This window comes from Mytilus trossulus, chromosome 13 (assembly GCF_036588685.1).
Source record: "Mytilus trossulus isolate FHL-02 chromosome 13, PNRI_Mtr1.1.1.hap1, whole genome shotgun sequence".
Taxonomy (NCBI): Eukaryota; Metazoa; Mollusca; class Bivalvia; order Mytilida; family Mytilidae; genus Mytilus; species Mytilus trossulus.
In genome coordinates, this window is record NC_086385.1 from 55,328,106 (window position 1) to 55,352,875 (window position 24,770).

Genomic DNA, 24,770 nt, shown 5'->3' on the forward strand with positions numbered 1-24,770 from the left:
CCCCTTGTACACAAGTATGTGTCTGAGGTTATGAATGAAATCTTGAATCTTAAAATTTCTGCAGGGGATAATGATCTTTTCTGATTAAATGGTACATACTGGGTGTGTTTGGATATACGCCTGAGGCTTCCTATGGTTACCCATAGGTACCTATGGTTTGATATTTTATACACAAAATATCAAACCATAGGTACCTATGGGTAACCATAGGAAGCCTCAGGCGTATATCCAAACACGCCCTATGACTTGACTCTACATGTATTATTCATAATTAACAAATATTTAAAAAAATTGTATGTTTTCGAATATCATGAATATAGTTGTGAAAATGAATAATCAGTCCCTTGCTTTAATGAAAATGAAAAATCTTGCATCAATAGTGCAGAAAATGAATAATCTGTCCTCTCAGTTTACAAAAATAAATAACCGATCAAAAACAAATCCTCCTGGGCCCCCCCCCCCCCCCCCCCCCCCCCCCCCCCCCCCCCCCCCCAGAATATCAAATGGTCGTCCCCTAACGTTTCTAAGAAAAATACCCTTCTACGGAAATGTCTATAATAATTGATGTCTGTATGTTCTACTGTCGAATACATATGATAGTACATGTACCACAGTAGTCAACTAGTATAGGTAATGACAGGGAATTAACATTTATATCTATTTTTATTGTTGCCCTTTAACCTTGTCGTGCATAATAATGTCATTATCACTAAGGGTCATTTATCTTTTTATTATGATTATTGTATTATGACAAATATACGTATGTTTTCGATGTTATAAAACGTAAAAGTACATGAGTGAATGAACGATTGACTAGATCTTCATTTCCTCCTTGTGTTATTTCAATAGAAAGAATTTTAGGAAACGTGTGCTTATTCACAAAATGTAATTCATTTTAAGATATACATGTACACAAAAAAATTCAGCGAAATTGAAAAAAAAATCTTTAATGTCTATTAAAACTCAAAATTAAACCCCTTTATATGAAGGCTTATGAGACCCTTATTAAAATAAGAAGATGTGGTATGAGTGCAAATATGAAAGCTCTCCATAAGAGACAAAATGATACAGTAATTAACAAATAAAGGTCCCGTACAGCAATCCCAATACCGCACTGTCAGCTATAGATATACATTGACAAATGTTCAACAATTTAAACGAAATACTAATGGCCTAATTTATGTTTTCAACTAATGAACGAAAAACAAATTTAACACAGCAACAAACGACAACAACTGAATTACATGCTCATGACCTTCATGTTTTGGTATATATGTAATACATAAGTAGCATCAAGTTTGTAAACTATATCATAAATGTTACAGCTCCTTATAGCACATTAGGATGATCGGAAGTTCACCGACAAACGATATCAGTTTCACCTTATATTTTCAATCGATCGTTTAATATCAACTTTTCATAGTTTTCTATTTTAAAAAGATATTGCAAACACGCACGCCAATATATTTTTCTGTACGAAAATTTATATAGATATAGGAAGATATATATCGCCACACAGAAATAATAATTGTAATATGAAGCCGGTTATTAAAGGTATGCGTTAAAATCGAATACTTCTATATCTACGTGTATTGTGTTGTCTAGCACCTATGAAGCTGTAATAGGTGGGTTCGATTCATATAATATGACAACAAATATTCTATACACGCAGGAGGAGGAAATATGATGCAATACTTTGGTCTCAAAAATTTGGAAAAAAATAATACGCATGCATACACGATTTGTTAACAAACCTATAACCCGAATAATTCAATCCCTCTCCGTAATCGATCTCTCCTACTTAATGTAGTAAGTGGAATATAACGACTGAATTATTCGGGTTAACAAACCTATTACATGTATCTATATTATCTGACTATAAAACAGATCCTGTCTCCACACTTTGTGAGAGAGGCGAGGGCATGCGATTTTTCCCCTCAGATTGTTATCTACCCTTTTCTAAATAAAAGGTGACCTCCAAATATTTGACAGTGTTGTCAGTATGACAACGCAATATATTATAAGATCTACACTATTATGATATCTCGGGAGTTTTGTTATAGGTCGGAGATATTTAGATTTGTAACGATGATCTCCATCGTTAAATTACCGATCTTTAAAAAGGTAGTAGCAATTTACACGCTATTTTTTAGAGGTTTGGTCACAACTATTTTTTTCTTCTGATCTTTAAAAGATAATGTCATATCACTGTAGGGGTAAATTCAGTAAAAAATCTCCCATTGACTTTAATGCTAATCTATGTGTGGAAATAAATTTATACCTGATTTACCTTTAGAAATTAAAATCTTTCATATATCATTCATGAAAGTACAAATGTAGCCCTATCTTTTGCAACAATAAAAACATAGGGCATGCTGCATTTTTGGGCATTCATATGGCCTTGTTTACAAACAATGTAGATTCGCACTGAATTCCCATACTGACCCCCATTACTTTTCAACCCTGAAGGGAAAAAAATTAGTACATTCAGCATTTATTTTTTATTTTTTTTCAACTCTAGTTTTGATCCATCTACTAAAAAATATTTATTACAAACATTATCTGCCAATCAGAAGACCATATAACTTCAGTGTTATACAGAAAGCTCTCCCCTAAATGGGCGGTCCCTGATGACGTATATTTATTTACTGAATTTACCCCTATAAGAGACTTCTTTACTTCTTTTCCATCTTTTTTTGTATTAAACATGTAATGTATCCAATTTTCAAGTTCCAGTTTCAATACCACCTTCAAAAATGCTGAATTTGTAAAGATAGAGCAAAATTTATACTACAGCCCATACTGCGGCCAATGTATATTTGGTATATACAGTTGGGCATTGACTGTTTTTAAAAGAATGGTGTAAAATACTATGTTTAATAAATATGAATTGTTTTCTGTGTTTGCTTTGAGTAGTATTGCAAGTACATGTAGAAACTAAAGTCTTGGTGTACTCTTAATTAGTTTTTTTCCTTATATGGAAGTGTTTGGTTAAATACCATGAAAAGACCACAAAAAGACTTTTCAAAGGCTTTTTTAAGCAGTTTCATACCAAATAAAACAACAATTATGTTTCATTATACTAAATCTGTGTTTTAATTACTTGTAAATTTCACAAAATGTCATTGACAATCACTCTGCAGAAATTCCTGTTACCCGGACATCAGGATGGGTTCTTCGCCAAAACTAGACAGCTAGAACTGAAGTAGAAAAAAGTGCCAAATATGAAAAAATAAGATTAGGTATGACCAAAATTTACATTTGGGAGATTGAAGTAACAATTGAGAGTATTTAAAAGCAATAATTTAACTTGAAAATCCAATTACAAACATTTTAACACTTGTTTCATAGATGAAGGACCTGTAATCATGAAAACTTGTCTAGTATATTCTTTAAATAAAGAAACGCAAAGCGTTATGTAAAAATAAATGAATACCTTCATGCGGTCAGATTATTCGAGTGTTAAAATACTAGAAAAGTGCTTATTTACCACTTGTTCTACAACTTAACATGGGGAACACAGCTAAAAAAAAAAAAAACTCCGTCAAAGGGAGGTAATCCATTTTTTTCATATGATTTTATACATTATGAGAAGAAATATGTGTAAAATGTGATGTAAATGGGGAGAATATTCATGCCTTTCATTGATATCATAACTCTCAAGTGTAATTTCTATTGTTTCTTTCAATCTGGACACAAAACTGATTTTTAAAATATACTTCATGCTTCTCTCACTGTACACTGAGTGCATCCTGGATAGCCACAGTAAAAGATAGAAATTTGTGTAAAAAACAGCTTTAAATGGTTCCAAAATCCTTCCTTTACATGAACATTTGCAGGAAATGAGTTTTGTGATTATTGTGTGGCCTTGGACAAGTACAGTGAAAAAGTGCATATTTTCCTATAGGGGTAAATTCAGTAAAAAATCTCCCATTGACTTTAATGCTAATCTATGTGTGGAAATAAATTTATACCTGATTTACCTTTAGAAATTAAAATCTTTCATATATCATTCATGAAAGTACAAATGTAGCCCTATCTTTTGCAACAATAAAAACATAGGGTCATGCTGCATTTTTGGGCATTCATATGGCCTTGTTTACAAACAATGTAGATTCGCACTGAATTCCCATACTGACCCCCATTACTTTTCAACCCTGAAGGGAAAAAAATTAGTACATTCAGCATTTATTTTTTGTTTTTTTTTCAACTCTAGTTTTGATCCATCTACTAAAAAATATTTATTACAAACATTATCTGCCAATCAGAAGACCATATAACTTCAGTGTTATACAGAAAGCTCTCCCCTAAATGGGCGGTCCCTGATGACGTATATTTATTTACTGAATTTACCCCTGTAATACACATTTAAATTAAAATGAGATGCAATAAAAGCTCAACTAAACAAAATTAGATTTTTGTTCAAATATTAAAAAAAAAATAAGTGACAAATGACAAGAATGAAATATAATCAATTTTACACACTACCCGGCGATTACGTTCGATAATCGATTGTGGATTTCCAAATATCGGTCTTTCTTTTTTTTCTTTTGTTCCCAATTGCAAAATCGGTCTTTCTTTCTTCTTTCGTTCTCAATATTGGTCTGTCTTTCTTCCTTCGTTCTCAATATCGGTCTTTCTTTCTTCTTTCGTTCTCAATATCGGTCTTTCGTTCTTAATATCGGTCTTTCCTTCATATTTCGTTCTCAATATCTGTCGTCTTTCTTTCTTTGCTCGCAATATCGGTCTTTTTTTTTCTTTGTTCGCAATATCGGTCTTTCTTTCTTCCTTCGTGCTCAATATCGGTCTTTTTTTCTTCCTTTGTTCGCAATATCGGTCTTTTTTTCTTCCTTCGTTCTCAATATCGGTCTTTCTATCTTCCTTTGTTCGCAAAATCGGTCTTTCTTTTTTTCTTTGTTCGCAATATCGGTCTTTCTTTCTTCCTTCGTTCTCAATATCGGTATTTCTTTCTTCCTTTGTTCGCAATATCGGTCTTTCTTTCTTCCTTTGTTCGCAGTATCGGTCTTTCTTTCTTCCTTTGTTCGCAAAATCGGTCTCTCTTCTTCTGTTCTTAGTATTGTTCTTTCTTTTTACTATGCTAAAACTTGCCTGTTTTATTCTTTCTTCGTCCCGAAATTTTCGTGCATGAAATATTTACCACCGAACATGAACCATAATTAGATAAAAATATATTCCTTCTTCTTAGAAAAAAAAATTGCCAACATGTCCCAAATAGCCACACGCTATTCTGTAGAATCTAATCACCAGATACAAAACTAAAACTTATTATTAAATTGGTAATTATTTAGCTGACACACCGGCATATTATAACAAGGATGCTTATTAACTCAAACGCTTGAGAAAAAAACAATGGAAGGGTTGCAACCTCACAACCTCGCCGTAAGTTGTTATTATTTATGTTTCTCATATATTAGTTTTAAATATTATGGTTACAGCGCAGTGGCGGATGAAGTAGGATGGTAGAGGTTGTTGCCTCCATCCTTTTAATATGAAAATATCAATTTGAGCATATCATCGTTAAAACAAATATCGCTTCTCTATACTCACGGCGCTATTTTTTACCAGAACTCTGAATCAGCTCTCTGCTTATATATTGCACAATATGAACATGTCTGCACTGGACAATATAGCTTTATTTTTTTACATAAATAAGTCCGTTAGTTTTCTCGTTTGAATTGTTTTACATTGTATTATCGGGGCCTTTTATAACTGACTATATGCGGTATGGGCTTTGCTCATTGTTGAAGGCCGTATGGTGACCTATAATTGTTAATGTTTGTGTCATTTTGGTCTTTTGTGGATAGTTGTCTCATTGGCAATCATACCACATCTTCTTTTTTATATTACACTCGCACTATCTGATTGAAATAAAGATCTATTGGAACTCGCGTGCTCATATGAACATTATGAATTTAGAAATCTATATTTTAACTCGATTTTGAGATCGTAGGTTGACTTCTTGGTGTAATCTCTGGGGAGGGGGTGTTAGGTTGCTGTCTCATTGCATACGTACTTATAGAAGAGACATATACTCTAGCTGGTACAAATATATAGTGAAATGTATGTTGGAAATTGATCTAAATTGATAGTTTCAAAAGAAAGTTTATACGTTTTAAATCGTTTTAGGGTAAACAAACATTTTTAGCAATCTTAAAAAGGTCGTCAAAGATGGTTAAATAAATGCTGTGTTAGTTAGTTCATTCAAGACCTAGCTTTATCTACTAGGAAGCTGTTTATCAATATGTAAACGTCCGCATTCATTCGTAAACTGTTAAAAAATTACAATCTCAAATAACGTACATTTATATAACATAGATTAGACCGTTGGTTTTCCCGTTTGAATGTTTTTTCTTTGGTCATTTGTGAGGCCATTTATAGCTGCATGTTCGGTGTGAGACAAGGATCCGTGCTGATGACCGTACTTTGATCTTTTATAGTTTACTTTTACAAATTGTGAATTGGATGGAGAGTTTGCTAATTGGCACTCATACCACATCTTCTTATACCTATAAACGAAAGCAACTATAGTATGAAAAATATGAAGACGATGCAACGATCCATCTCTCTGACTGGAAGACTTCTTTCAGTCATAAGTCAACTTTATGGAAATGTTATAAGTTCGGATTTACAAAGCGTTTCTTCATTTCGACTTTTGATGAAGGAGTATGATCGAAATGCAATTAAGGTATATTATGTCAAATTTCTTTATAAAAACTGATTTAGAGTACTATAGATCAGGTTCCAGTTAATTTAAGATGACTCACAAAGCCAAATATTTGTGCATTTCAATCTTGGTCAGTTAAGTGAAAACAATTGAAGGAATGACTAATACGTAAAGTTTTTTGAAACCGATTTCCATGTAAAAAAAACTTTCTGTGTCTGGTGTCTGCGAGTTACATACTTTTAACTCTTTCTATTATGTTATAATGTAGAAATACCTATACATATAAATACATGATATATATGGTTCTTAAAGCGACAATGAAAGAGCTGTTACAATTTTTGACATTAGAAATCGGAGGCATTCAATTTGAGAATTGATCGGGTACACCCCATACAGGATTTGTGATAAAAAAAAATGGCACGCGCGAAACCGGATCCGGGATAAAAGACCTCATTTGAAACATCGGAGATCAATCATATTATTATAACTACATCATGTTTACCTTTTTATCATTTTTTGTGTTTTTGAACTGATATGAAATACGTATGTTTTATTGATGATATATTACATCACAAGTAAATATGTCTATCTGTTCCGGTATTCAGTTTAAATAGCCTCAACCGTAAGGAGAAATTACAAATATGTAAATAATCATCTTCTGTAAAAAGAAAATGTTACGGGAAAACCAAAATGCCAATGTAGACAGGATGCTCATTTCTCTGACAAACTGTTACTTGGTAGGCCCATGTTCACTGTTCCTTGCATTTGAAAAGGATGTACATTTTTTACACCATCTTTGTGAATGTTCATGTACTTCGAGGTAGCTAGGGAATGATCACTCAACTATGAATTTGAATATTAGTAACAATAATAAAAGGAATGTTCCGGAGTGGGTAGAAATAACAAATAGCTGTATTGACCACTGTCACGGCGTTTACGTTAACAGATTTCTATATTATTAAAGTAAACATGACCAGTTTTGTTTAGATGGACGACCCAATGGGTCTGTCACCTTTGAAAGAGTCATCAATTGGGACTATTATACCTACATTGTCATAGAAAATTCCAACGTAAAAGGTGGTCACCGAAACAGACGACTTTTTGTAAGAACTTTCAACCTGAGACTAATATAACACATATGTGTGAAGTGAAGTCTCAGTTTCAACAGACGAAAAGTAGACAATATACCGAAATGCAAGGTAACTATGAAAAGGCCTTGTCAATAGTAAACGGCAAAATCATGCGTTACCAATGAACGAAACAATTGAAAATGAATAGTTTAAGAAATGTTCTCATCAAAAGCATTTTGAGAGCAACTGTTATATAATGTTTTGTTATAAGGATTATGTTCACATAAGATGCACTTATATAATTTACTAAAACATTAAGACACATGTAAGGCATTTTAACACTTAAAGTAAATAATTACGCCAACGCCAAAATTTCTGATATGAATGTTTTGTCTGTTAAAATGTACAAAAGCCATTTGTTTAAACTTTGTATTTTTAGATAAAATGAAAATGCAATTCAATATTAAACTGTACAAATATAGTGTGACTGTTTTGTTTCTGTAAAACATATGAAAGCTTTGTTTATCTTCAGCCCATTTGGTTAATGTTTAATTTCTATATACTATCAGTACCTGCAGCTTTAGAAATTTGAGTTTTAGAGCAGCATCATGAACCTATCTGTGAGTTGTTGGTTGTTTTTCTTTGATTTTTTTGTGCTACTCTGACAAGCTATCGGATCAGTGGTTAACTTCTTACACCATGCTGCTTTGACAAGCCTTCAGACCAATTGTTAACATTTTTGCACCATTTTTTGGTGCTACTTTGACAAGCTATCGGGTCAATTGCTAAGCCTAACATAAAACTTGCACAGATTTTTTTAAACTTACGTGCATGCAATAAGTGTTCTGTTTGAGTGTGAAGGTGTTCACTGAAACATTTGAATATATAAATGTGTGTGCATTATATGTATATATGGCAAGGTTGTCAATTTTATGGGAATATATACTAGTATACGTTTTGGGCTTCCAGTGCAAAGTGCAATTACTCATTAATTATACTACTGTATACTGGTGTGTACTTGATGCATTTATGTGTTATATGTATCCCTATTGTCCTTTGATACTGCCGTAATTTATGAATCTTTATAAACGTTTTTCTATTTGAAAACTGTTAATATAAATGACCATGTGATAGTGAGGAATTGCATCATGTAATCTTTATTTGCTTTAATTAATGTCAGGAATGATAACCATGTGCTCTTTAATTCATGTGTGGACTATGTGTTCTTCAGTATGAATTTGTGGAGTATGGCAAAGTGTTTTCATCAGTGTCTTTAATAAATGTGAGAAATATGACCTTGTGCTCTTTATTTAATTTAAATGCAATGACCATGTTTTCTTTCTTTGAAGCTGGATTATGTGAATTATGACCGTTGTTTTATTAGTGTGAATGTGTGGTGTGACCTTGTGGTCTTTAATTTGTGTCTAGAATATGTTCTTTAATCAGTGTCTTTAATTAATGTGTGAATATGACCATGTGTTCTTAATTTGAGTAAAAATGTGTGAATATGAGGATTTAATGAGAAGACCTGCTCCCTAATCTTTACTGATGATCTTAGTGTTAAGATGTACTCACTAATCTATACTTTGTATATTAGTGTGGAGACATAGTCACTAATCTTTACTGTCTATCTTAGATTGAAGATAAAACTCAAAAAATCTTTACTGTCTATCTAAGTGTGAATATGTACTCACTAATCTTTACTGCCTATCTTAGACTGAAGATAAAACTCAGAAAATCTTTACTGTCTATCATAGTGCGAAGATGTACTCACTAATCTTTACTGTCTATCTTAGTGTTAAGATGTACTCACTAATCTTTACTGTCTATCTTAGTGTGAAGATGTACTCTCTAATCTTTACTGCCTATCTTAGTGTGAAGATGTACTCTCTAATCTTTACTGCCTATCTTAGTGTGAAGAAGTACTCACTAATCTTTACTGCCTATCTTAGTGTGAAGACATACTCACTTATCTTTACTGTCTATCTTAGTGTGAATATGTACTCACTAATCTTTACTTCCTATCTTAGTGTGAAGATGTACTCACTAATCTTTACTGCCTATCAGAGTGTGAAGATGTACTCACTAATCTTCACTGCCTATCAGAGTGTGAAGATGTACTCACTAATCTTTACTGCCTATCATAGTGTGAAGATATACCCACTAATCTTTACTGCTTATCATAGTGTGAAGGTATACTCTCTAATCTTTACTGCCTATCATAGTGTGAAGATATACTCACTAATCTTTACTGCCTATCATAGTGTGAAGGTATACTCTCTAATCTTTACTGCCTATCATAGTGTGAAGGTATACTCTCTAATCTTTACTGCCTATCTTAGTGTGAAGATATACTCTCTAATCTTTACTGCCTATCATAGTGTGAAGATATACTCCCATATCTTTACTGACTATCATAGTGTGAAGGTATACTCTCTAATCTTTACTGCCTATCATAGTGTGAAGGTATACTCTCTAATTTTTATTGCCTATCTTTATGTGAAGGTATACTCTCTAATCTTTACTGCCTTTCATAGTGTGAAGGTATACTCTCTAATCTTTACTGCCTATCTTAGTGTGAAGGTATACTCTCTAACCTTTTCTGCCTATCTTAGTGTGGAGACATGTTCACTATACTTTACTGCCTAACTTAGTGTGAATCTGAACTCACTTATCTTTACTGACTATGTTAGTGTGAATACACCTTACTTATCTTAACTAGTTATCTTATTTGAAAAATGAGCTGGTGCTGTACTTGTTTTTATAGTGTGTTCATGTGTAGTGCTGTAATACCACTGTCACCCTTCAAGGGAGTGTTATGTACCTACAAACATGTTCAAATCCACCACATTTTGTATGTGCCTGTCCCAAGTCAGGAGTAAGTAATTCAGTGGCTGCTCTTTGTTTCTGTTTACCATATTTTCCTTTATTGTTTTGTATATAAATTGGGCTGTTAGTATTTTGTTTGAAATGTTTGAAATTTGTAATTTCTGGGCCTTTTATAGCTGACTATACAAAATGTGTTTTGCTCATTGTTGAAGTCAGAACAGTGTCTTATAGATCTTGTTAACTTCTTTGTCATGTAATTTTATATACACTTGTCCTTACTGTCTTTTTTAATATGAAGATGCACAAATTACTCTTATGGAATATTGAAAATTTACACACAATATTGAAAAATGAAGATGCACTCTCTATTTTTAAAAAAAGGGTAGAGTAGGCACTTATCACTTGCACAAAGTGTGAAAACTATATTTTTTTTACGTGAATAATTTTTTTTAACAAATTTTGTTTACTTACATCCCTTATATATAACAGTTAAAAAATAATACCTTGCAGAAAGTCTTTTTACAAGTATAAAAAAATGGCAATATTTACATCCAGACTGGTCAATACTCAAATATTGACCATTTTTTGTTTTGCAAACCTTGGGTTTGTGTGATGTTAATATTTACCTTCTACAATTTATGGGAGTGTTGAGATGCACAATTTAAAATGTAGAAAATGTCGAGAAAATATGTCAACACAAAAAAAAGAAAAACTGCTTTAATTGTTATTTTTTTGAGTTATGTTGGCTTTTCTTGATTTGTTTTTCTGCATGTACCTTATTTCTGCACTGATTAATTGAGTAAGAAACCCAATTTAAATGTTTGATTTTTTATATTTTCAGACCACATTAGATCTGACTGCCCCTGCAAGTGATGCCTTGGTTAAGAACAGAAAAAATACATGGATACAGCTAGCTGGTCACCCTGGTAAGATACATTTGTATATAAAAAGTCATTAGGCCAAATATATGTGTGGTTTAACCTTCCTTACATTTTAGTCTTAATAAAAGCCTACCCTAAAGATTTTTTTGTCATTTTCCATTAAGCACTCTGACGAAGTTAGTATGTTGCTCCCATGGGCTCAATGTAAAAAAACATTAAATTAAAAGTTACTTCAAAATAGGACGGTAATAAGTTCTGCCATGTTTGGAAATTCTTCTAAATTGCCTTATTCTTCAAAGACTTAGAATCGATGTCTCTATGAGCTACATAAATTTACTTAAATAAAATTCTAAAATGGTCTTGATAAAAATGTTGATGGGTCATTCATTCTGTATTTTTATGCCATTTTTCTTGAATGTGTTCCTTTTATTCTCTATTTTAGAACTCAATTATTCTATTTTCATGTATTTTTTGGTCCATTTTATTTCTATTCTTGATTAATAACCTGTATCCCCATGTATTTCTCCAATTATCATGCTGATTGTCATTATTGACAGTTATTACTGAGCAGTGACAGTAGTTGTCAAACTAATTTTACATGACCAATTGACCGATCTAGTTAGTGTCTAACAATGTTTCCTCAGTACATCATTACATACACAATTTGATATAATGAACTGTTAATTGACTATACTAATGAATCCACTTATTCTACTTGTATGGGTACATTTATGGGGTTCTGATGGGGTGTACATAATAGGGTATAAAATGACTAAAATGCTACAGAAAAATGGGCCGCAAAAATACAGAATGGAGGAAAATACAGGAAAAAAAAGAATGGAGAAATATAATTGGGGAGCGAGCTAAAATATAAAGACAAGACAAAATTTCTTTAAAATTAAAGAATACAGAAAAGAAGAAACCCCCTGTGCAGACCCTCATTTATTGATACATTCAAATTATCAGGTAGTGATATACTTTGTTAAATTAGAGCTGAATATATAATTTCATGCCTTATACTACACATTTGAAAATTGACTAACTGAATAATTCCATTTTGTTTATCTATTTTGATAACAGACTTAAAGTAGGGACAAATCCTCCAGTTTTAACATACATGTATATGAAATACAATTTTTTGCAAATTAAATCCTTTTTAGTCTTTTACTTTTTGTTGAATCACTAAAAAAAAAATTTTGAGAAGGATTTTAATATTTATTTATTAAAAGACGGATAAAACTTATTAGATTTTTTCCCAGGAACGGTGAATTATTGATAAATTTTGTATAATCTTATCTACCTCAAAATTACAAACAAGTGCAGAAATAATTATTTTTGACTTCTATACAAGCACCAGGTTCAACCATTAGCAAAATATGAATTATTTAATAAAATCCCCCCAAATATATGAGTAATCTGATCGTTCCTCTGTAGTAAGTAGTTAGTAAGTACATTAATTTGTAAATTCATTTATTGACATGTTTGATTTAATATACAGTTCAATTTATCTGATTAAATGTTTTAAATGTCTAGTACAATATATTAGATTGGTTTGTTTTCATAATTTGAGAAGTTCGGTGCATTTGTTTGACTGTTTACCGTAGCTATAATATGTTTCTGATGACTCTATCAATGTCTTTTGTAGAATTTCTGTATTTGCATTTCAAATGGGTTGTTTTTAACAAGGTTGTTTGAACTGACCCACAAGTCAAAACACAATATGAAAGAAATTTGTCTCTCCAACATCTTTTGAAAAAAAGTTGTATTTTGATAGGTTGTTTATTTACAGTGTTGTTTGCGCCAAAAGCAAAAACATGTTATGGAAGAAAGTCTCTGACTAATATTTTCTGTATTTTTATTGGTTGTTTTTTTGCAGGGTCGTTTGCGCCAAAGGACCAAACACAATATGGAAAAAAAATCTCACCAATCCAATAGCTTATGAATTTTCTTTTTTACAGGGTCGTTTATGATGGCAGGATTGAGCATCAAATATGGGAGAAAAGTCTCACCAATATCTTATAATTTTTTTGTGTATTTTCATTGGGTTTTTAAAGGCACCAACACAATATGGAAGAAAAATCTTTCACTGATATCTTCTGTAGTAAATCTGTAATTTTATTGAGTTTATTTTTTTAAAGGGTCCTTTGCACCAGCAGGCCCCAATACAATATGGAAGAAAAGACTTGTAGTATTTCTGTATTTTCATTGGTTGTTTTTTACAGGGTCTTTTGCACCAGCAGGCCGATATACAATATGGAAGAAAAGACTTGTAGTATTTCTGTACAACGATTTATTGTTTTTTACAGGGTCTTTTGCACCAGCAGGCCCCAATACAATATGGAAGAAAAGACTTGTAGTATTTCTGTATTTTGATTGGTTGTTTTTTTACAGGGTCTTTTGCACCAGCAGGCCCCAATACAATATGGAAGAAAAGACTTGTAGTATTTCTGTATTTTGATTGGTTGTTTTTTACAGGGTCCTTTGCACCAGCAGGCCCCAATACTATATGGAAGAAGAGACTTGTAGTGTTTCTGTATTTTGATTGGTTGTTTTTTTACAGGGTCCTTTGCACCAGCAGGCCCCAATACTATATGGAAGAAGAGAATCACCAAAGACAACACAGAAACCAAAGCCTACGAGGCCTTAATGGCTGATGAAGCCCATAGCATTATACCAATATTTTATAGAGAAGTGGAATATAATGGGGATTGTATCCTTTGATAGTTTATTTGATGGGTTTCTGCCCAGTGATGATGGTGGACTCACTGTGTACTCCTGTATTCCTCCAAAATTTTGCCTCCATTACCTAGCCAAGAGAGATTAAAATTGGTGTTTAAAAACACCAACAGTAAATCTACTGTAATCTACTGTAAATTCAGAAATTATTGCATGCATTTATTATTGCGATTTTGTCATAGACTTAAATGGGATTTTCATTTTCGCGATACTGAGAAAATCTTATTTATAATTCATATGAAAAAAATCAAAATGCGAGGTTAAATTAATGCTATTATAACCCTGTTTTATTTTTGGCAAAAATAAAAACATCGCAATAATTTTTGAAATTCCAGTAGTTAATTTGATGGGTTTTTACTGTTGTATCTCTCCTATGTGAGAAGAGAACCTCTAAGCTGGAAACCACACTTTTTCACACTTTTGTGGATTGAAATCTAAATTTCAAATTCTCGATCAGTAATTACGCTATTATACTTTTTTCTGCTTTGGCAGATATAAAGTAAATTATAATTAGATTTTGATTATAAGCACAAAAACATATTCTTGTAAAAAGCTAGGAACCATATCATTCAAACTAAATATGAAAAACAAATATAGCCTTTGAACTATGCCATCCAATATATGATTATGAAACCCAAACAAATATTTCGATAATATTGAAAACAATACCATTAATTTATAAGTTATAACCTTCATATATATTGATTTTATTTTTCACCTAAACTGTTTAAAACAGATGAGGATATCATAAATTATCTTATATGAAAATAAAACAATTATAGCTTAGATAAGGTCACATAAAATAGTATGAGTGGTTCCAGTTACATCTTTAAAAAAAAGTTACAGTAGGTAGGTAGGGAATTCTTTATTTTTTTTATTTTTATGGTAGCAAAAGTCCGACTAACACAGTGCTAAATGAAAAATAATTAAAAAAAATCTTTAGTGTAGGCTATTATCAAGATTAAAAAGTAGGGTAGGTAGGGTAACTTGAACCTCACACATATTTTTATTTGTCGTAAACAAACATTATGATAAAGTATCTGCCATATAAATGTGATCCCTAGAGGATAGTTCAATGTACTGGTATAGTATAATGTTACATTGATCATTCTAAATTTTTTTAACAGATGATGAAGTTTAAATGAGATTTTTAATACTAAAATGAAATTTGCTGTAATAAATGTAGTAGATACACCTTGAGGACATTAATTTACACCAAGATACATGTATTATTGGTCGGGTTGTTGTCTCTTTGACACATTCCCCATTTCCATTCTCAATTTTATTATCGTTTATGCTGAAAGATACCGGTAGTTTTCAATAATTTAGGAAAAGGGTCTTTCAGCAATTTGTCCATATATAAATATCAAAATGCACATTCAAAGAGACAACAAACCGTCAATATAGCAGAATTTGCCGGAGGTCACAAATGGGTCTTCATCACAGCGGAAAAAACCCACACCTGGAGACAGGCTTTAGCTTACCCTTAAACACAAAGGAGACAGGCTTCAGCTTACCCTTAAACACAAAGGAGACAGACTTTAGCTTACCCTTAAACACAAAGGAGACAGGCTTTAGCTTACCCTTAAACACAAAGGAGACAGGCTTTAGCTTACCCTTAAACACAAAGGCGACAGGCTTCAGCTTACCCTTAAACACAAAGGAGACAGGCTTCAGCTTACCCTTAAACACAAAGGAGACAGGCTTCAGCTTACCCTTAAACACAAAGGAGACAGGCTTCAGCTTACCCTTAAACACAAAGGAGACAGGCTTTAGCTTACCCTTAAACACAAAGGAGACAGGCTTTAGCTTACCCTTAAACACAAAGAAGACAGGCTTTAGCTTACCCTTAAACACAAAGGAGACAGGCTTTAGCTTACCCTTAAACACAAAGGAGACAGGCTTCAGCTTACCCTTAAACACAAAGAAGACAGGCTTTAGCTTACTCTTAAACACAAAGGAGACAGGCTTTAGCTTACCCTTAAACACAAAGGAGACAGGCTTTAGCTTACCCTTAAACACAAAGGCGACAGGCTTCAGCTTACCCTTAAACACAAAGGAGACAGGCTTCAGCTTACCCTTAAACACAAAGGAGACAGGCTTCAGCTTACCCTTAAACACAAAGGAGACAGGCTTCAGCTTACCCTTAAACACAAAGGAGACAGGCTTTAGCTTACCCTTAAACACAAAGGAGACAGGCTTTAGCTTACCCTTAAACACAAAGAAGACAGGCTTTAGCTTACTCTTAAACACAAAGGAGACAGGCTTTAGCTTACCCTTAAACACAAAGGAGACAGGCTTCAGCTTACCCTTAAACACAAAAGTCTAATGAAAATTTATAATTCATGGTGTATCTTTTTCACAAAAACTTGTATCCCATAAATAACAATGAATCCACAGGATATAGTATACGTATTAAACAGAAAGTCAAATGTCTGACATTAAGACCAAATTCTCAAACAAAACAACACCAAAAGATATTAAGATAATGTGTATGACTTAGTACAACTAGTGACAAAGTTTCTGGGAGAGGCACATTACTATTTGATAATGTTTAAACTAGTATGAATGCTTTTGTTACAATATAAAACAATTTCTCATTCACATAATGTAATACCTAGTAGCACTGATTTTTTGTTTGATAAAATGCAAATTATCAGTAAAATACATAAAAAAATGACTGATTTCATGCTAGATTACACTGGTTCATTTGACAAAACCTTTTAATTTTGTATATCTGCAGGACAATTTAATAAATTGAAGTCTGAACCTTCTGTTTGTTGTTTTGAAATAATAGTAGATGGGTGTTTAACGTTGATGAGACAGCTTACCCAAGGACAAAAATAACCAAAAGACTTTCAAAGGGCAAAACGACAGGTGTGTCTTTACACCTTTCCAAACTCTAATTTGTCCTGCGTTTATAAAAGATGTGAATAAATTTCAATGAAACTTAGATCTTCCATTAAAATCTTATTCTCTAAATAAATGAAATCATTGAGATTTGGCATATGACAAACTACTGTCATTTATCAGGGGTGGATGCAGCCATTTTAAAAGGGGGAGGGGGGTTCTAACTATATGCTCCCATTCAAATGCATTGATCAGCCAAAAAAAGGGGGCGTTCCAACCCAGAACCCCCCCCTCTAGTTCGCAAATGTTTCTAACCTACTTTTCAGCAATTTCTTTTTTTTCGTTTTTCAAATTTACGTGATGTATTCCACTTTTACATATTCTCTGTGATCTATCATGTATAATAGTGATAGCTTAATTTCTAATTTGATAAACATGAAAGTAAAGCTAGAATCAAAACACTTTTAAGAAGATCAAAATTTGACTGATTTTGGCTTGCTAGCCTTTTTAACAAACTTCAGACTATAATTTGACATCACTGAGTCATGGAATATATCATGAAAAATAACAATCAATTTCATCTTCTTTCAGACTAATATAGATTTATTTGATATTATAAAAAAAAATCCTTTGATTTTTTTCTTCTTCTTGAATTGCAAATTCTAACTTAATGATGCAAGATTCCAATTCTTTTTTAAGAAGCTTAAAATTTGACTGATTACGCTACTAGTGATGCCGAGAGATATAATTTTTCATTATTAGTTTTATTTGTATTAAAATCAATGACGATGTCGCTTTCATCTTGGGTACAATTTCAGTAATAATGATTTGTCTAATACAGAGACATATAATATAACAGAAACTTTCTCTATACTAACCTTTAAAGTATTGGATGTCCCCAGACTTATTTGAATCTAATTTTCTGTTAATCTTTTCGCTGATTTGAATAAAACATTTTTAAAAAATATATATATATTGTATGATTGCCAATGTGACATTGGTTCACATTTATGTACTGGTTAAGAATGTAACAAGGTATTTTATGTTTATTTATTTGAATTGAATTTAAAGGTTCTATGTATTTTAGATTTATTTTACTTTTAAATGATCAAAATGAAAAATATTTTTTTGTATATTATATGTCAAAATAACTGTGTGTATGACCTTTTATTATAAGTATTGTAAACATACACAATTTGATAGCATTTAGTTGTAAGGTATATTTCAATTTAGTTTTTGGTTTTCTATTAAATGTCTTTATAAATTATATATTTATTTATATGATCGTATAAGAAAAACGTCTTGTAATTGTGAATTCATCTACACAATTTAAATAAGTTATAATTTGAGGAATAAAATGTGTACAAAGTTGCACCTTATTTCAAAGAAGGAAAAAATATATAGAAGTCTGATTTTGTACAGTTTCTAAAGGTAATGTCATGTTGAAAAACAGTGTTTTCCTTAATTTGTCCTCAGTTTTCATAGAAATGGAAGACTTGTTACAACATTTTGACAACCCCAACATCATGGATATCAAAATTGGAACAAGGTGAGTTCTTGTTATCGAAATTAAAAAAAAATAACAAAAACCCCAAACTCCTAAGAAAATACAAAACTGTAATCAAATCAAATGGCAAAATCCAAAGCTCAAACACATCAAATGAATGGACAACAACTTTCATATTCCTGATTTGTACAGAAATTTTCTTATGTAGAAAATAGTGGATTAAACCTGTTTTTATAGCTAGCTAAACCTCTCATTTGTATTACACAGTCACATACAATTCCATTACATTGACAACAATGTATGAACAAAACAAACAGACATAATGTTCTTTGTGCAATATAAAACAGCAGCTGAGGTATAAAAAAAATCAAATATTTGAGTGGGCTGCATTGTCGACCTAGTAATTCATCTACTAGCCTGTCAACACCTCAAGGTTGTGGGTTCAAATCCCACTCATGGGGGTCTCATTTGGGGGTTCTGATACCGGATCCTGCTTGCTGTTTTGTCAGATTCCTGTATCCCTCTTACACTATGTACGTAAGCAATTCTCATTTTTTTGTCATTTTCCGGCTCCCGCAAGACCTCATTTCCTGTTTTCACAACACAAAATTTGACTCACATTTCACGCTTACGAAAAATGGCCCAATCCCGCCTCACGATTAGAGACCAATGAGACCCATAAGTAATCCCGCGTCACGCTTAGACCCCAATGAGACCCACACTTATGGCAGGTGCATTTGACTACAATTTTAATTGATAAGGATTTACAGTTTTACTACTGATTACTGAAGCTCAGTAGTTCTCTCCAGGCACTCTGACTTTCTCCACTACTCTGAAGCTCAGTAGTTCTCTCCAGGCACTCTGACTTTCTCCACTACTCTGAAGCTCAGTAGTTCTCCCCAGTCACTCTGACTTTCTCCACTACTCTGAAGCTCAGTAGTTCTCTCCAGGCACTCTGACTTTCTCCACTACTCTGAAGCTCAGTAGTTCTCTCCAGTCACTCTGACTTTCTCCACTACTCTGAAGCTCAGTAGTTCTCTCCAGGCACTCTGACTTTCTCCACTACTCTGAAGCTCAGTAGTTCTCTCCAGGCACTCTGACTTTCTCCACTATGAGGCTCAGTAGTTCTCTCCAGGCACTCTGACTTTCTCCACTACTCTGAAGCTCAGTAGTTCTCTCCAGGCACTCTGACTTTCTCCACTACTCTGAAGCTCAGTAGTTCTCTCCAGGCACTCTGACTTTCTCCACTACTCTGAAGCTCAGTAGTTCTCTCCAGGCACTCTGACTTTCTCAACTACTCTGAAGCTCAGTAGTTCTCTCCAGGCACTCTGACTTTCTCCACTACTCTGAAGCTCAGTAGTTCTCTCCAGTCACTCTGACTTTCTCCACTACTCTGAAGCTCAGTAGTTCTCTCCAGGCACTCTGACTTTCTCCACTACTCTGAAGCTCAGTAGTTCTCTCCAGGCACTCTGACTTTCTCCACTACTCTGAAGCTCAGTAGTTCTCTCCAGGCACTCTGACTTTCTCCACTACTCTGAAGCTCAGTAGTTCTCTCCAGGCACTCTGACTTTCACCACTACTCTGAAGCTCAGTAGTTCTCTCCAGTCACTCTGACTTTCTCCACTACTCTGAAGCTCAGTAGTTCTCTCCAGGCACTCTGACTTTCTCCACTACTCTGAAGCTCAGTAGTTCTCTCCAGTCACTCTGACTTTCTCCACTACTCTGAAGCTCAGTAGTTCTCTCCAGGCACTCTGACTTTCTTCACTACTCTGAAGCTCAGTAGTTCTCTCCAGGCACTCTGACTTTCTCCACTACTCTGAAGCTCAGTAGTTCTCTCCAGGCACTCTGACTTTCTCCACTACTCTGAAGCTCAGTAGTTCTCTCCAGGCACTCTGACTTTCTCCACTACTCTGAAGCTCAGTAGTTCTCTCCAGGCACTCTGACTTTCTCCACTACTCTGAAGCTCAGTAGTTCTCTCCAGTCACTCTGACTTTCTCCACTACTCTGAAGCTCAGTAGTTCTCTCCAGGCACTCTGACTTTCTCCACTACTCTGAAGCTCAGTAGTTCTCTCCAGTCACTCTGACTTTCTCCACTACTCTGAAGCTCAGTAGTTCTCTCCAGGCACTCTGACTTTCTCCACTACTCTGAAGCTCAGTAGTTCTCTCCAGGCACTCTGACTTTCTCCACTACTCTGAAGCTCAGTAGTTCTCTCCAGGCACTCTGACTTTCTCCACTATGAGGCTCAGTAGTTCTCTCCAGGCACTCTGACTTTCTCCACTACTCTGAAGCTCAGTAGTTCTCTCCAGGCACTCTGACTTTCTCCACTACTCTGAAGCTCAGTAGTTCTCTCCAGGCACTCTGACTTTCTCCACTACTCTGAAGCTCAGTAGTTCTCTCCAGTCACTCTGACTTTCTCCACTACTCTGAAGCTCAGTAGTTCTCTCCAGGCACTCTGACTTTCTCCACTACTCTGAAGCTCAGTAGTTCTCTCCAGTCACTCTGACTTTCTCCACTATTCTGAAGCTCAGTAGTTCTCTCCAGGCACTCTGACTTTCTCCACTACTCTGAAGCTCAGTAGTTCTCTCCAGGCACTCTGACTTTCTCCACTACTCTGAAGCTCAGTAGTTCTCTCCAGGCACTCTGACTTTCTCCACTATGAGGCTCAGTAGTTCTCTCCAGGCACTCTGACTTTCTCCACTACTCTGAAGCTCAGTAGTTCTCTCCAGGCACTCTGACTTTCTCCACTACTCTGAAGCTCAGTAGTTCTCTCCAGGCACTCTGACTTTCTCCACTACTCTGAAGCTCAGTAGTTCTCTCCAGGCACTCTGACTTTCTCCACTACTCTGAAGCTCAGTAGTTCTCTCTAGGCACTCTGACTTTCTCCACTACTCTGAGGCTCAGTAGTTCTCTCCAGGCACTCTGACTTTCTCCACTACTCTGAAGCTCAGTAGTTCTCTCCAGGCACTCTGACTTTCTCCACTACTCTGATGCTCAGTAGTTCTCTCCAGGCACTCTGACTTTCTCCACTACTCTGAAGCTCAGTAGGAGGAAGGAAATTTGCCAAAAATTTCAGCTTTTTATACAGGTTAATTTTAATTACAATGAATATTTTTCTGTTCTGTAAATACATGCATACAAAATGTTGTCTTTGAGGTTAACAGCCAAAGTGTTTATATCTGCAACAGCCAATTAAAGCACATATTTACTGAAATAAAAGATAGTAATTATTTTGTTCCATAAACTGAGATAAAACAATTATATACAAAAACCAATTAAGCATCATACATTTTCATAATTATACATGTAAAAGCATGTGATATTTAGCTAGGTGAACATCACTTTTCAACAGCAAATATTGAGGGGGGAAATCAGGGGTTGTCATCATGGTTTACGAAATGTTAAATTTTGCTGTTCACAGTTCACAGGAAATACATCCAAACTGTTCAGGAAAAAACAACGGTTTATCGCCTTTATCACTGTTCACACAAAAAAACCATGGAGAACGTTTATCAAATAGAAAACGAGTTAGGAAAAATGCACTGATTATGAGTCACAAATAACAAATCCAAGAAAAAACAAATCATGGAAAGCAAATATCCACAATTACAAATGATGAAAAATAACCCATCAGCCCTCTCTATAACTGCAAAACCTGCTTAGATAATACAAATATTCCTGGTTGCTTTAAGATTTCACATTTGATAGAATTTATTTTCAGGACGTTTTTAGAATCTGAAGTAAAAAATCCTGTTTTACGAAAAGATCTATATGAAAAGATGATTGACCTTGACCCTGATGCCCCAACAGAAGATGAAAGGGACCAACAAGCAATAACCAAACTCAGGTATATGCAGGTAAGATGATTATATGTAGATATATTTATCGATGTAGTCAAAAAGAGTGGAAAAGGGGGGCAAAAGATACTGGAGGGACATTCAAACTCGTAAATCAAAAATAAACTGACAACGCTATGGCTAAAAAAGAAATCTACAGACAAACAACAGTTCACAAAATAGAACATAGAAAAAAAAGACTAAGCACTGACAAAAAAGTGGGGGGGGGGGGGGGGGGGGGATCTCAAGTCTCCTGAAGGGAAGGGGGATCCTGCTCCACATGTGGCACCCATTATGTTGTTCATGTAATACTAACCCGTTAATAAGTCTTTGGACCAGGGTTAGGTTATTTGTGAATGCCAAAAAATAAGCTAAAAATACCCCCTTCACAAACAGTTTGTCTGAATTAACAATATATTAGGGTAAGGCTCACTTATGGTAATGTACAGAGTTAACATTAGCACAAAAAATTGCATAAAACAACAACCTTCAAAAAATATCAAGGTTCAAATTTTCAGCAGTATCAATTAGTACTTCTGTGATTGTGATTTTGATAAATTTAAAACTACATTTGGTAATTAATTTTTATTTGTTTATAAATGGTATAACCTTCAAACGTAACAATATGTATGAAAATAAATATCATAATAAGGCATGTGGGATAACATTGCCCTTGACCTTTAATTTGTTTCCAAAATATTTGTTGAATTAGATATGACATATGATAGATGTTTTTTAGGACATTTAAAATCAGTCTATGATTATAGATACATTTTTTTTTTAAATCAGCCTTAAAAGCATTGATTTCCAATTTATATCATTAGAAATTTCACATATTAAAGAAAAAAATTATGTTATTTTGAAATTAATGAAATTTTTGATAGAAATATCCAGAAAAATCTGAATTTGAGTTCATTCAATGCATGTGTTGAATGACAAATAGTTACTTTGGTCCTGGAAGAAAAGACAAACTGTTACCCAGCACTTAGTAGTTAACACCCTAACAGTTTAATAATGTGTGAGTAACACAAAAAAAATGTAAATGTCAGGGATACAGTTTGAAAAACATCATCTGAGATAATGATAATATTAGCCAATGAAAACCCGACTATGGAAGGCAAGATGTCTGCCCATTCAGTAAAATTGAGAGATGACCAAAAAAGGATTCGCAGTAACATTGACATCCCGTTGTTTTCACATTTTGCTCTGCATGAATATAGTATGATACACTGAGTGATATTTTAACATGTAAATTGCTGTTAACCTCAGGATAGATATTCACATTATTTTGGTAATTCTCATATCTATAAATGGATTCCTATATTAGATATGAAATGACATCTTTTTTTGCATTTTTTAATTTGTTGACATTTGCTATTTGTGTAAACATATCACACAGGAAGAAATAAGGACAAAATATTTCAAACATTTTGTTAAGGTATATAATTCATGTAAGAAGGCCTTAATTTCAACATCATCTTTTTCCAAGTTTTATATATCAAACACACACACACAAAAAATTTCAAGGAACAATGATGAAAATTTTGTCATTAATCAACTTTTAATGTTTGTATCATTGTTCTCATTGAACAGATTGAAATGTGTCATTGATATTGAATAAATACAATATCACATGCTTGTGAGTCAAAACATGTATTTTCATCTTTAAGATTAGTTAACTTTTTACTCAGGTAAATTAATATATCATGATTGAGTAGTGGATTTTTGTTCATACTAATGCGATAGATAATGGTTTAATTATACTTTTGAGTGATGTAAGGGAGATAATATGCTACTTGTGGTGTCATTTCTTTCACACTGATTCCAAAAATATAATATTTCTATATACTTTTGTATGTAGAATGGAAGATAATTGGCCACTTCCAGTTTGTTGGAAGTCATATTCAGTCTTCAGTAATCAGTTTATGTATCTATATGACAAAATATATGGATTCTGAGTAATTTTATATGAAAAAATTGCAAAAAAGGCTACTTTTGGTCTTCTCAAAGTTACATCCGGTAGTCATTTTTCAAGGTCATTTGTCACCCAACCTTTTGTACAAGGTCAAATGCCTTTATAATGAACTAAGTTGAAGTTATAATGAAATAACCTCATATCTAGACATTCCAGGGGCACCAACTCCTATGATATGCCATTAAATTGTATCAGACTTTAAGTAGCATATCTTCATAACAATAAAGCAGACATTTTGCACTTGTTTCTTTATATGTATCTTTCAAAGTGACCGAGACAATGCAAAAACAAGCAAAAGTCACAATGGAGAATTTGACAGAGAAGGTCACCAACAGGTCTTCAATGTAGCAAGAAATTCCCGCACCTGGAGGCGTCTTCAGCTGGCCTCTAAAAAATTTATATT

The 24,770-nt window shown here is 33.6% G+C and overlaps 1 protein-coding gene across 4 annotated transcripts in view; it reads left to right on the top strand.

The window, feature by feature from the left end:
- Positions 1-24,770, top strand: part of LOC134694013 (inositol-trisphosphate 3-kinase homolog) — a 76,331-nt gene that overhangs the window by 39,746 nt on the left and 11,815 nt on the right. For all 4 annotated transcript variants that reach the window (XM_063555012.1, XM_063555013.1, XM_063555011.1 and 1 more), the window contains 4 exons: positions 11,426-11,510; positions 14,026-14,175; positions 18,528-18,600; positions 22,278-22,413. In XM_063555012.1, the coding sequence (XP_063411082.1) occupies positions 11,426-11,510; positions 14,026-14,175; positions 18,528-18,600; positions 22,278-22,413 (444 nt within the window). The remainder of the gene's footprint in view (positions 1-11,425; positions 11,511-14,025; positions 14,176-18,527; positions 18,601-22,277; positions 22,414-24,770) is intronic.